Source organism: Neoarius graeffei, chromosome 18 (genome assembly GCF_027579695.1).
Source record: "Neoarius graeffei isolate fNeoGra1 chromosome 18, fNeoGra1.pri, whole genome shotgun sequence".
Lineage (NCBI taxonomy): Eukaryota > Metazoa > Chordata > Actinopteri > Siluriformes > Ariidae > Neoarius > Neoarius graeffei.
In genome coordinates this window covers 42838389-42852245 of record NC_083586.1, presented here as the reverse complement: position 1 = coordinate 42852245, position 13857 = coordinate 42838389, and the positions used below count along the sequence as shown (strand labels likewise).

Below are 13857 nucleotides of genomic sequence, written 5' to 3'. Positions count from 1 at the left end.
TTTTAAACGGCCAACTGGAGTGCCAGGATTGATCACACGTGGACTGCAGACCAGGAAGCACAACTTGTGTCACTTTGGGAAGCGTCCACCTGTCTTTATGACATTAGTTCACCTGATTACAGTAAACGGGAAAAGAGGAACGAGGCTATAGCTGTAATCGTGTCAGCTTTGAAAATGCCTGGTAAAAGTATTATAGCATTATTATAGCATTGTCAGTGCTACAGAAATCGCTTGTCCAGAATCCCGGAACAAGTTGAATTTTAAGAACGACTGAACAAATTAGAATCAATTCTTATTATTGATTTATCTAGTTAAGCTTATTATTCCTTTTTGATTCTAATATTCAAAATTTAATACTTCTCTCTCTCTCTCGTATATATCACGTGATATCTTGAACACGTGACCATCTATTCAGGCTGAACGTGTACAATGTATAGCAAATGTGCGCGGGGAATTTTGAACCGATCAAATTGGGCCCGTATACTCGTAACCAAATCACCCGACACATGAAGCCCCGATGAAATTGGGAAGGTGTGCGCTGGGCTTAAGAAATTACCGAGTAAGTGATATTTCAGACACAATTTGGCCAAAACGTTTTGTTTATTTTTGTGCCGTTAGCTGAAACTGATCTTGAGAAAGCCAAACTCATTTAATAGCCTGTCGGCTAACTAGCTCATACCGATTTGTACATTACAGTTAAAAGGTACAACTGCTGAAATTGGCTTCCCTCCTTCCTTTTCATCTGATGAGATTTCACATTAAGTCAAAATTAAATATTCATGAAAAACGAATCGTTTGACATGTCCACTGATGACATTGCAAACTGTTCTGGAATGTTTCAGTGGAACTGTTGCTAGACATTGAAATTTATGTGGCAAACCCAAACAGGCAGATTGATACATGCAGTGAAACATCCCAATGCAGGTATACTAAATATGTGACGCCTCACTGAATCCAGGGACACATGTCGGCCGAAACGAATCCGAGATAATCGCAAAAGAAGCTTTTTTTTTTTTTTTTCGAAATTTGTGATTTTTGTTTTTTTCCATCATGTGCAAGTTGAGATCTTGAAGAATGCAATCAGTATTTCAGATAATAGATTGTTTTGTTGGAAAAGCATACATTTTTTGTTGCAAATTGTCTCGTTTTTGTCAGGACTGTAGCCTGCTGGGGGGTGTGGGTAAATTACCATATGGGCCATTCACATGATGATTTAAGTCTTTTGGGGTTTTTTTTTTTCCGCGAATCAGCTGTATGATACGAGCTGAGCTCGTGGCTACTTAAGCTGCATACAGGCACGTAATTTCACTATGGAATGAGCAAGCTAAACAGAGCGCAGAGGAGCTGAAACACCGCGAAGCAAACAGACACACGGTTTTTACATCGGAGATAACCATTTCTAGCAAAAAAACCCAACCAAAAGGAAGCTAGGATTACATTCCATCGGAGGCATTGGTGTGTGCAAGGCGCCGTTTCTCTTTCTGATGGGGTAAGTTTATTAATCTAAGGCTGTGTGGTTATTTTTGCATGTAACGGAGTGTGTTGTAGTTTGGTTAAGCCTAGGTCACAACCGGCGTTTCCCAAATCGCTGCGTTTTTTTTTTTGTTCATGGAGAAAGACGCGCGTTGGCCGTAAGTTTGTCTTGCAACCTGAAAAAAACGTAAGCGCCTGTAGAGTTTGTTTGACATGACAAAGAACCTCTGCAGCCGGTCTGCGGCTCGAAAATCAGCACATCACACGCGCGGTCTCGTGCGTTTCATACGCGCTCTCGTGCGTTTCTTGCATGTAGACCGGCCGTAGGAGCACGGTACGGCCGGTTGTGACCGAGGCTTTACATGAAACTAGTGTTGTGTTAGTTGTCTCATCATCGTGCTATCTTTCTTACAGTGTGAGTAATTTTTCAACCACAAAACGTTAAAGTATACTTTAGGACTTATTTTTGTACTTCATAATTGTTTTGGGCATACTTTGCATGGAAGGAAAATTGACGTGGTGATCTTTGTTTACATGAAAGTAGTATCGTGCTAGCTCGTAGGGGGTAGAGCTTTCCTTAATATCATGCAAATGAGCAGCATTATGTGCCCGCCCTACACCCAGAGTAGCTGAGATGGAAAACTTTGAGGGCGATTTTCTCCCTTTTCTGTTTTAAGTAGTATACACTTTCAAAAGGCCACACATTCTTCAAATATTGTCAGATCTCCACATGGAAGGCATCATTGGAGAGCTTAGAAACTGTACTTTCTGAATATGTCAATAACTCAAAATGCCCCCGGGCAGACACGTGTCCCTGGATTCGGGCACATATAAGCACGTCTGGAATGCCCATTTTTCCAATCTAATTAACAGACCACAAGTAACTCTTGTATAATTTCTCTTATACCACAGCAAAGATAACCATTAATTATTCAACACTTTCATCCATTTAGTATAGTTACATCTAAATGGTGCGCAACATTACAGCTATAAACACCAACCCCTCTATTTTCCCTCTCTCAAAGTTAATAAGAAATTTTTTTTTTTTAAATTAACATGCAACTTAACAGTCAGAAAAGCTGTCCATACAATTACAGAAAATTAAATCAAAAGCTTCTGACCACTCAGAAACAAGATTTCAACAGCGTCATGGTACAAATTACGGTTTTAAACATTGGACACTTTCAGTGGTGTTCTTTTTTTTTTAAATCCTATTATACATTTTTACTTCACTTCATTACAAGTTCTGTGGCACGAATGATAAAGACAGAACATTACAATAAATGATGAACTTTTTTGTTAGTCTTTGAAAGCCCTCTGATTTTTCAGGTTTATAGTGTTTGGAGTTACGGCTCCAGATGGATCAGTGATGTACCGCAGTATTTAAAGTCTTCTGGAGATTGGACAGTCTCACCTCAGAGTCCTTGGGCTTGACGTAATTGGATGGGAAAACGCCCGTCTTGCCTCCTACTGTTCCTGTCCACCAATCTCCTTCTTTCTTCAGCACCGTGATGACATCACCCTGCTGGAAGGTCAGGTCACCCTGCTCGCTGCTTTCATATGTGTACATCGCTATGTACTCTGAGGATACATATTAATAAAAAAAAAAAAAAAACCCTTTAACTCTTTACCCCTTAAAGCAGTTGCTACAACCACCCTTGTATACGTACATTAGGGTGCATCAGTTGCCCCCTAAAAATGAAAAGTTCCTCCGATCATGATGCATTTTTGTTTTTATGTTCCTTTTGGTAAGAAAACACACTGGGTGAAATATTTTGACAAAATTCAAAAGTTTAATGGTGGCACCAGGAGCTCAAAGTTATGGAAAAAGCTGCTATTTTATGACTTTTGAGACAAAATTTCGATCACTTTTCATGAAACATTATGGCACCTTATAGAGTATACCAAATATCTTAGATACACATTTTTAGTACATATTCTAAATATATTATCAAGCACAGTTTGAGTTTTAGCTGTTCATTGAATCATTGTTCAACTACTTAACTACTTTTAAACAATACAAATGTATTATGAATCACATTAATGCTTCTCAATCCCTTGCAAAGGTTCTTAACATGATCTCTGGCTCACAAGAAATCAATAAACGGAGTCCAACATTGTGATTCAAACCTTACGCGAAAACATAAAATAAGCGTTTTTTGGCAAAAAATGAACCTCATGGTGCCACCATTAGACTTTTGAATATGGTCCAAAATTTTACAGGATGTCTTTATTGGTGAAAAGGAACGCCCGAACAAAAATGCATCAGATTTTATGAAAGTGAGGGCGACTGATGCACCCTAATGTATATACTGTTCACCCTTAGAACATATTTACAAGAAAAAAAGTCAGCAAATGTCGTCATATGTCGTCATTATGGGATATACACGGGGTCGTCATATGTAGTCATCAAGGGGTAAAGAGTTAATGATTAAAATCTAGATGTGTGCGCACTGAATCACTAAACTCTATAAAAGGTTACAGAGTAATCACTAGACCTGATGCCAGGACAAGCAAATCATCAATTCAGCCAAAATATATATATGAGAGAGAGAGAGAGAGAGAGAGAGAGAGAGAGAGAGAGAGAGAGAGAGAGAGAATATTTACTTCCGCACTGGGCCAGCTCAGGAACTCATGATTTATCCGCCTTGGATAATTCTGAGTGAACAACACTGACATCAGAGCTCTCACTCTTCTATTTTGGAGCCCCAGTGGGATTTGACCCAGCTGTAGTAACAGATCTCAATGTTCTGAAATTCATTTTGCACCGTCAGTGTGAAATCTACAGCACGAGTGTGTGAATTGCTTCTGTACACTGCGAGTGTGTAACAGTACCTTCGCCAAGCTCCATGGGTTTGTTAGGAGTAGGGCTGGGCCTCTTCATGGTGGGTGGACTATCGGAGGATCCAGACTCGATACTGAAACAAAATACATACTCATCATTAAGACAGACACACGGTTCACACCATCAGAGCAGCAAACACAATAGCATTTCCAATCAACCTTATCGGTTTTCATAGTGCTCATCAAATTAACTTATTTTCCCTTTAATCTCTTGCTATTAACAGTCTACACTTCCAACTCATCTCCTAGGCACATACAGGCTGAAATTGTGTCTAATTCACTATATATGCAACAACTTTTGGTAGGTTATTTTACTTCTACTTATCATCCTCTCTCACATACAAATACACAAACTGCTTAACCCTCACACCTCATCGACTTGCGCACGGGTCCGGAAATGAGCTTGACGTAAGATTTTGGGAACCAGCCTCTCTGGCCCTGTACTTCACCAAACCACCACATATCCTGCTGCTCCAGTACAGTGATCACATCACTCTTGTTGAAGTTTAAGTGGTTATCCTTCTTCGCCCGCCATGGGTACAGAGCCTGGGCCTGCATCCCCTCTACCTTCTCCCCCTGAGAGAAAGATATTAAAAAAAAAAAAAAAGGTATCCAGATGTAAAGCAATTTCGCACTTAATGGTGTGTAAAATTACGTACTGAAAAAAAGCACAAGCAGCAGAATCTGTAATAGCCGAATGTCAAATCCTACCTGTCCAAGCACAGGTGAGGGGGAGGAGCCAGAGAGAGTGGCAGGAGTGAAGGCTGAGCGCTGTCGGCCTTGCCCTCCAGTTGGCACAGACAAAGAGGGCTGCGTTGGTTGAGTTGGCCATGCCTCCCACCCGTCTGCGTCCTGCTTCTCCACTGCCGAGTTCGTTGGCCATCTAAAAAACACGGGAGGAATTATAAATGATCACACAAAATGCTAATCCAAAATGATTTGCATTAGTGATTCAATTATATTTTTCAAATGTCCGCAGAACTGCAAGCTCACGTAGTGTTGAAATCTGCCCAGTTATTAGAAGTAGATGAAGACGAGGAGGCAGCAGCTGAAGCAGCGGAAGCTGTGGCGGGTGGAGCCACCACCACGGTTTCTGTGGTGACGGGCTGCATGGCTGTGGGCGTGGTCGAGGTGGGAGTGGGGGTGATGCGTGTACTCAGCTTGGAGGTGAAGGCGCTGGCTCTCAGATTGAGGGGGACTTCGGATTCTGGAATCTTCTCTGCATAGTTAGCAGGAAACCAGCCGGTCTTTCCTTTGATCTCTCCTCCTAACCAGCCAGGTTCACCTGTCTGAGATTCGTCCACCTGAGAGACAGGTTACAAAAATATGATGATTCACAATTTGACCGAGATTCCCATCAGGTCAAAGGGTTAAAAAGTCAGCTTTCTTAAAAGCAGATACGCAGAGCCATGGCCTCACTTTTGATTATAAAGGCCTTGAGACCTCAAGAATGGCACAGGAATAGTTTTAAGCGTTAACAATAAATCTAATACAGTAATTTTTTACGATTAAAGTGATTTATATAGGCAGCGGTCTGAGTGAATGACCTTGACATCCGTAACATCACAGCAGGAAGTCTATCGGTCTCATCGCCATTTCCGCTAGACTAAAACACAGCTGACTGCAACTCCGATCCTCCATTTTGAGCTAATTTATCGCCATGCCACGTAGATGTGTTGCTGGTGGGTGTAACAACATAACAGAAGGTGGATTTACGTCGCATTCATGGCCCAAGAACTTTCCAACTGCAAAGGTTTGGATACATTTTGCGAGAAGTTCACAGGCACACTGGGCGCCTACGAAGTGGTCTCTCCTCTGCACATTTTACTGAGGGCTCGTACGAAACCTCTGATCTGTTGAGAAGCGTTGGCTATAAGCCTGTATTGAAAGAGGGTGCAGTACCAACAATTAAAGGAAAAGAAAACGACAAGAAAAGGAAAGTATTCATTTATTTATTTTAAAAGGAAAGCAAGTTCAGTTGCACCAGTTCTCCAGGAGTGAGCCGAGGGTCGTTGCTAAAACCTGGGATGGAACGGGACATATCGCTCGGGCAGTGACCTCCCCACAGTTGTTGCTAAAACCGGTGGCATCCCGTTCCGTCCGGGTTTTAGTAATTACCTGAGCCCAGCAGTAATGGCGGAACACAGTATGCAAAGTGAATGAGTGGAGCAGCCGTCTTATTTCTAAACTGGATATTGCTGCCATCTCTCCCTTATGTGGAAGTGAATGAACGGAGAACTGAACGAACAACTGAAAGTCAGATTGTTTCAAAAACAATCGGCCTTCAAGAAGTGAGAACACAGACGGGTAAGCTCCGACTCTCATTTGGATTAAAAAAAACAAACACACGTTGTTTACCTGAATTTAGATTCATTTCTCATCTCATCTCATTATCTCTAGCCGCTTTATCCTTCTACAGGGTCGCAGGCAAGCTGGAGCCTATCCCAGCTGACTACGGGCGAAAGGCGGGGTACACCCTGGACAAGTCGCCAGGTCATCACAGGGCTGACACATAGACACAGACAACCATTCACACTCACATTCACACCTACGCTCAATTTAGAGTCACCAGTTAACCTAACCTGCATGTCTTTGGACTGTGGGGGAAACCGGAGCACCCGGAGGAAACCCACGTGGACACGGGGAGAACATGCAAACTCCGCACAGAAAGGCCCTCGCCAGCCCCAGGGCTCGAACCCAGGACCTTCTTGCTGTGAGGCGACAGCGCTAACCACTACACCACCATGCCGCCCTGCATTTAGATTAATACATGTAACTTGTATTAAGTTACCAGTATAAGATTATTTAATTTGCTTCAGAATGTGACTGTCTCAGTTCATCTGATTATTTAATGAGCCTTTTACGTTTTATCAGTGAAAATGCATGCATGTACATGTGTGTTGCATAAGTTATAACACCCATCCTGTTTTAATGAGAGTCAACCCACAATCAGTGAAGTCAAATCAGTCTCAGTTGAGCAAGTCGGTAACGCTATTTCTTACTTTCACCATAAATTTTTATTTATATGACTTTGGTCTATAGCTGTCAAAGGCCTCGGCCTTAAAACCGGTTCCTGCTGTGACGCCACGCACTCAGGGCTGGCTGGCTCAGCGGGGCAGCTCGAATGCCAACTTTGTGGCCGATTTTAACTCTCAAAAATATATTTTTTATTCCCATTTATGCAGCATACAAGAGTCAAGGATGGAGATACTATCCACTCGGAAATGTATTTAAAAATAAAACGTTCTGCGTATCTGCTTCAAGTTGAAAATCAACAGTAGTCTTGATCTAAAAGGTAGGACTCTTAAAGCTGCTCAGTAAGCTATGAACAAATGAGTCCAGTGTCACAGCTGCAGCCACGATGCATGGTCATAAACGTGTACATTTGATCATTAAAGCAAAATTTAAAACTAGTTCATAAACAGCCTTAATTAATTCGTGTATAGTCATGAAAAGAATCAACTCTCATATTATACTGATGTTAACACTAAAACAAGGAAGACTGCCAGCTTAATATCTGGCAACTCAGTTTTAATGATTTCAAGTGAGACTAAGGCTACGTTCACACTGCAGGCTGAAGTGACTCAAATCCGATCTTTTTGCCCATATGTGACCTGTATCCCATCTTTTATTGACAATATGAACGACACAGATCCGATTTTTTCAAATCCGACCCAGGCCGTTTGGATATGTGGTCCTAATTCCGATTCCTATCCGCTCTTTTCATATGCGACTTCAGTCTGAACCGCCAGGTCGCATTCATCCGACTTACACGTCATCAACAAGCCACAAACGTCACTATTCTGCGCTGAAGTAGGCGGCGGGTCTCTCAAAAAAAGTTACAACAACATGGCGCATAATCACGGGCGCAGATAGAGGGGGGGACTCGTCCCACCCAGATTTAAATTCACCTCGCTCGGTCCCCCCCACTTATAGGGAGGAAAAAACGTCCATGCTGTCTTTCTTTGCATAAGGCAAACCTCACGGAAAAATCAAAAGACTAATTACCATTCGGTTTATTGAGGTGCACGGCAGTGTATACATAGTTGCAACAACTCACATAAAACAAAGACTGATATTCGGTTGGTTGAGCTGCGCAGACTGCACAGGTTGCGAGCTCGAGCTTGGTTGCTATGGTAACCCACAACAAGTTTGACAGGCATATCGGGGTTGGGGTTGGTTTGCTGGCAGCTTTGTCCCCCCCAGTTTTTTGTCCCCCCCAGTTCAAAAAACGTATCTGCGCCCCTGCGTGTGACATCAATGCGAGGGACGCTTCAGGCTGTGAAGGTTCTGAATCTTCTCAATGGAAGGACGCAGAGGTTAGGGAGCTGATTTCCATTTGGGGGGATGCAGCTATTCAAGCTAGATTGGATGGGTCATACCGCAACCGGGCGGTTTTACTTCCGTAAACACTGGCCATGCTCACTGCGTGTGACGCCGTCGTATCCTGCAATGCGCATGCGGAACACTTTTAGGTCGCTTTTCGTTCATACTGAGGATCACATACGAGTCGCATATATTTGTTAATGTGAACGACCTCACAAAAAAAATCGGATTTCACAAAAAAATCGGAATTGAGCATTAAGCCTTGCAGTGTGAACGTAGCGCATATCAAATTTACCCCTTTTTGAGATGAACAGAGTAGGTTTCTATCACAGTGTACTTTTAGCATGGTCTATAACATTTATACATCAGTATGTGTCCCATGTTTCATCATAAATATCATGGCTTCATGACACTGCATAAGCCTAATGGTTCAACTTAAGTCAGTGGATAAAAAGTAAATGCAATGACGCATGCATGCACAGTGCTTTCTGACCAGCGCGACACAGTCCAATACAATAACACATAAAATAATTATAACACAACAACGATGACTGACACAAAAACACAGCTACTCCACCACGCGATCAATAAATAAACAGATTTGGAATGTGTTTAACAGTCTGTGTCAAAAGATGACTCAGACTCCGTTGCTTTTGATGTTTATGCATGTCTATTTTTTTCTTCTCTGGACAGCAGTGATGAATTCTGCTTCGTGAACAAAGATGGAGATGATGGTTTGAGCTGAGGCGTGGTAGAGTGTAAATAAAAAGATGGAAACTGGTGTAGAGGGGGAGCAATTGACCAGGACTTACCCACTCCCCTTTCACCTTCACCAAGAGGGAGCAAAGATACAAGAGAGAGGTCAAAGGTTAATCCCCATAAAACACAGGTACGCTTTTACTTCAGAATTTTTTTTTTTTTTAGTCATTTGATTTTTTTTTTTCAAATCATATTATTCCTTTAAAATTGGAGTTCAAGATATGGCCTCCAAATTAAAAAAGGAACCCCCCCTCCCCCGCAGTCGTGGTCATTACAGCAAGCCACAGCTGATCACAAACACTGCATGATTTATTGCGTCTCTTGTGGTGATTACTTACCATGACGATGTCTCCAGGCTGGATGCTGATCTCATCATGACTGCGGGCCTCAAAAGGATAAAGTGCTCTGTAGTACACCACTCTTACCTTCTCCTGGTTAAAACCAGACATGGGCACCTTATCTGAAGAAAAAAAAAAAAAAACCCACACACAAAATGGGTAATTCAGTGAAAAGGTTTGGCATTTGGTCATCGATTGTGTAATAGACATGGACATGGTCTCTAAAACAAATCTCTTTCACTCCTCCATCTATGCATCCCACCATTCATTTACGTCACCCTTCCACAGATTCATACGTCCATCTGCACATCCCACTGCTGTCTGTCCATTCCAGCATTCCACCCATTTATTCAGCCCAGCATTCAATCTGCATGTCTGAACCTTCAGTCTATCACAATATTTCATCGATTCAAACAATCATCCACTCATCTCACCATTCCTCTAGTCACCCAGAACCTCAAATATCCTATGCAACCCCCTACCCACCCTACAGTGGTGCTTGAAAGTTTGTGAACCTTTGAGAATTTTCTATATTTCTGCATAAATATGACCTAAAATATCATCAGATTTTCACACAAGTCCTAAAAGTAGATAAAGAGAACCCAGTTAAACAAATGAGACAAAAATATTATACTTGGTCATTTATTTATTGAGGAAAATGATCCAATATTACATATCTGTGAGTGGCAAAAGTACGTGAACCTCTAGGATTAGCAGTTAATTTGAAGGTGAAATTAGAGTCAGGTGTTTTCATTCAATGAGACGACAATCAGGTGTGAGTGGGCACCCTGTTTTATTTCAAGAACAGGGATCTATCAAAGTCTGATCTTCACAACACATGTTTGTGGAAGTGTATCATGGCATGAACAAAGGAGATTTCTGAGGACCTCAGAAAAAGCATTGTTGATGCTCATCAGGCTGGAAAAGGTTACAAAACCATCTCTAAAGAGAGTTTGGACTCCACCAATCCACAGTCAGACAGATTGTGTACAAACGGAGGAAATTCAAGACCATTGTTACCCTCCCCAGGAGTGGTCAACCAACAAAGATCACTTCAAGAGCAAGGCGTGTAATAGTCGGCGAGGTCACAAAGGACCCCAGGGTAACTTCTAAGCAACTGAAGGCCTCTCTCACATTGGCTAATGTTAATGTTCATGAGTCCACCATCAGGAGAACACTGAACAACATTGGTGTGCATGGCAGGGTTGCAAGGAGAAAGTCACTGCTCTCCAAAAAGAACATTGCTGCTCGTCTGCAGTTTGCTAAAGATCATGTGGACAAGCCAGAAGACTATTGGAAAAATGTTTTGTGGATGGATGAGACAAATAGAACTTTTTGGTTTAAATGAGAAGTGTTATGTTTGGAGAAAGGAAAACACTGCATTCCAGCATAAGAACCTTATCCCATCTGTGAAATGTAGTGGTGGTAGTATCATAGTTTGGGCCTGTTTTGCTGCAACTGGGCCAGGACGGCTTGCCATCATTGATGGAACAATGCATTCTGAATTATACCAGCAAATTCTAAAGGAAAATGTCAGGACATCTGTCCATGAACTGAATCTCAAGAGAAGGTGGGTCATGCAGCAAGACAATGACCCTAAGCACACAAGTCGTTCTACCAAAGAATGGTTAAAGAAGAATAAAGGTAATGTTTTGGAATGGCCAAGTCAAAGTCCTGACCTTAATCCAATGGAAATGTTGTGGAAGGACCTGAAGTGAGCAGTTCATGTGAGGAAACCCACCAACATCCCAGAGTTGAAGCTGTTCTGTACGGAGGAATGGGCTAAAATTCCTCCAAGCCGGTGTGCAGGACTGATCAACAGTTACTGGAAATGCTTAGGTGTAGTTATTGCTGCACAAGGGGGTCACACCAGATACTGAAAGCAAAGGTTCACATACTTTTGCCACTCACAGATATGTAATATTGGGTCATTTTCCTCAATAAATAAATGACCAAGTATAATATTCTTGTCTCATTTGTTTAACTGGCTTCTCTTTATCTACTTTTAAGACTTGTGTGAAAATCTGATGATGTTTTAGGTCACATTTATGCAGAAATAGAAATTCTAAAGGGTACACAAACTTTCAAGCACCACTATGATTCCACCCATCCTATGATTCCATCCATCCCATTAATTTAAAACAAAGAAAAACAAAAAAACCCAAACATTTTGTGCACATGTTCCAGGCCTGCTTGGCCTATCCCTATGTTTCATCCATCCACCAGTCAATTAGTCCATCCATTCATCCTTCCATACATTCACTCATTCAAATACCACAAAAATGCATTCATTCATCCATCCATCTTTCTCCATCTATCCAAATATTCCATCTGCCACCCGCCATTCCACCCATTTTTCAAATTCATTTCTACTCACCCAACAAATAAATCAGTATTTCAGATCAATTATACATCCACTCATCCCAACATTCCATTTCTTTTCTCCTCTGACCACTAACCCACCTGCCCAATCTGTCCATTCATCCATCCCAACATAATTAATTTACATGCACCCACTCATTAAAAAAAAAAAAAAAAAAACACATTAACACCCAATCATTTACAATATAACCTGCCCTGCTGTGCCCTCACCTCCTGGGGGCCAGGGCGATTGCCCCAGCTGTTTGTTTGGCTCTGGCTGCTGCAGGAACAGCTTGGACAATTTGTCCTGTACATCTCCTCTAGAGCTCTGGCTCTCGTCCTCTCCCAGGTGGCTGACCCAGGGCTCAGAGGCTGGTGGTGTGGGGACCTTCGCTAACGTAGAGTCCCGCCAGGCAGGAGACACGCTGTCATCAGAACTCAAAAGTCTGGAGGAGCAGAGAGAGCGGTGACCGGGTTCACTGTTACAAACATGTCTGAATGCAGTGCAAAACAAACAAACAAACAAACAAAAAGCAAAAGCCCACAAGAAGTGAGAACCTCACAAGATAAGTAACCCAAGTACACACACACCTGCTCTCCTGCAGCTCTGATGGTTTGGTGTCCAGCGGAGGCTGCAACTCCTTTTGTTTTAGCCGCTGCTGCTTGTTGTGGATCTCCCTGAGCTCCTACATAATGACAATGATATAGGAAAGGGGGGGGGGAAGAGGGCAAGAGAGAGGAGGTAAAATGGAATGCAAGGAAGCACTGGGAGGTTTCTTCTCTCTACCACAAAACACACCTGCAACTGTACCCTGCAAGCACTAGTCATTCAAATCCCTTTAAATTATTCATAGACTCCTTCACCTGATGTGTATTAGTGCTTTTTTACACTATAGTTCATTCTCTGTTTCTGTCACTGGAAGAAGAAAAGAATATGCATCGTAGAACACAGATAATGTTTTTGTCACATGCCAATCAGAGTTATGCATTTAAGAATTTAAGGGAAGTAGATTATAAATCGGTCAATTTTGTCTTGTAAGCTACGTCAGTTGTAAATTTAGAAAATTCTATGGTAACTACATTAAACACTCGCGATTCAGTACATCACATTTGTGTGGCGGTCTGGGAAAACCCACGGGATATTGCTGTGACTGAATTCCAGCAACAAATTTATGGCCAAATTTCCCCCCCCAGTCCATAACATACTTTAACCCCTCAACTTTAAGAAACCAATCAATCAATATTTCACCAAAACACCAAGGAAAAGTTTGTTTCTTAACATTTTTCACAGTCTTGGTTGCACCTAGTGTAATGCCTTTATAAAAACTACCCTTATCTACTACCTACTTAGCAGTTACTACGGTCTTAGCCAAGACCTTTTGTTTCAACCATTTCCAGTATATTCTGGGTGACATTTTGAATATTTAACTTTTTAGCTCTCTTTTTTCTTTTAAATACTATTGCGTGCGATGTAATCCTGGTCAGCTATACTACATAATAGTATACTGTAGATTCCACTGGTTAATTAAAATAATTCCACATATAAGCAAACCCACAGAAATAAAAGCACAGACACTAATAATGGTCACTGAGGTTAGAAGATAGAGGTTTTGATGTCAAACCAAGCATGCGCACGCACACACACAAACCTGTGCCACAGAGAGAGACTGGTTAGAACTTGAACCAGATTTGTCCTAAAAATTCATGCACTAAATTTCACACAGATTACAACCCCAATTCCAAAAAAGTTGGGACA

General features: G+C 41.8%; 1 protein-coding gene across 3 annotated transcripts in view; it reads right to left on the bottom strand.

Annotated features, from left to right (window-relative positions):
* The window catches only part of itsn1 (intersectin 1 (SH3 domain protein)), a 147106-nt gene that overhangs the window by 38586 nt on the left and 94663 nt on the right, over positions 1 to 13857 (bottom strand). For all 3 annotated transcript variants that reach the window (XM_060898820.1, XM_060898821.1, XM_060898822.1), the window contains 8 exons: positions 12693 to 12787; positions 12333 to 12547; positions 9741 to 9862; positions 5311 to 5621; positions 5029 to 5200; positions 4688 to 4893; positions 4309 to 4391; positions 2888 to 3054 (listed from right to left, as the gene is read on the bottom strand). In XM_060898820.1, the coding sequence (XP_060754803.1) occupies positions 2888 to 3054; positions 4309 to 4391; positions 4688 to 4893; positions 5029 to 5200; positions 5311 to 5621; positions 9741 to 9862; positions 12333 to 12547; positions 12693 to 12787 (1371 nt within the window). The remainder of the gene's footprint in view (positions 1 to 2887; positions 3055 to 4308; positions 4392 to 4687; positions 4894 to 5028; positions 5201 to 5310; positions 5622 to 9740; positions 9863 to 12332; positions 12548 to 12692; positions 12788 to 13857) is intronic.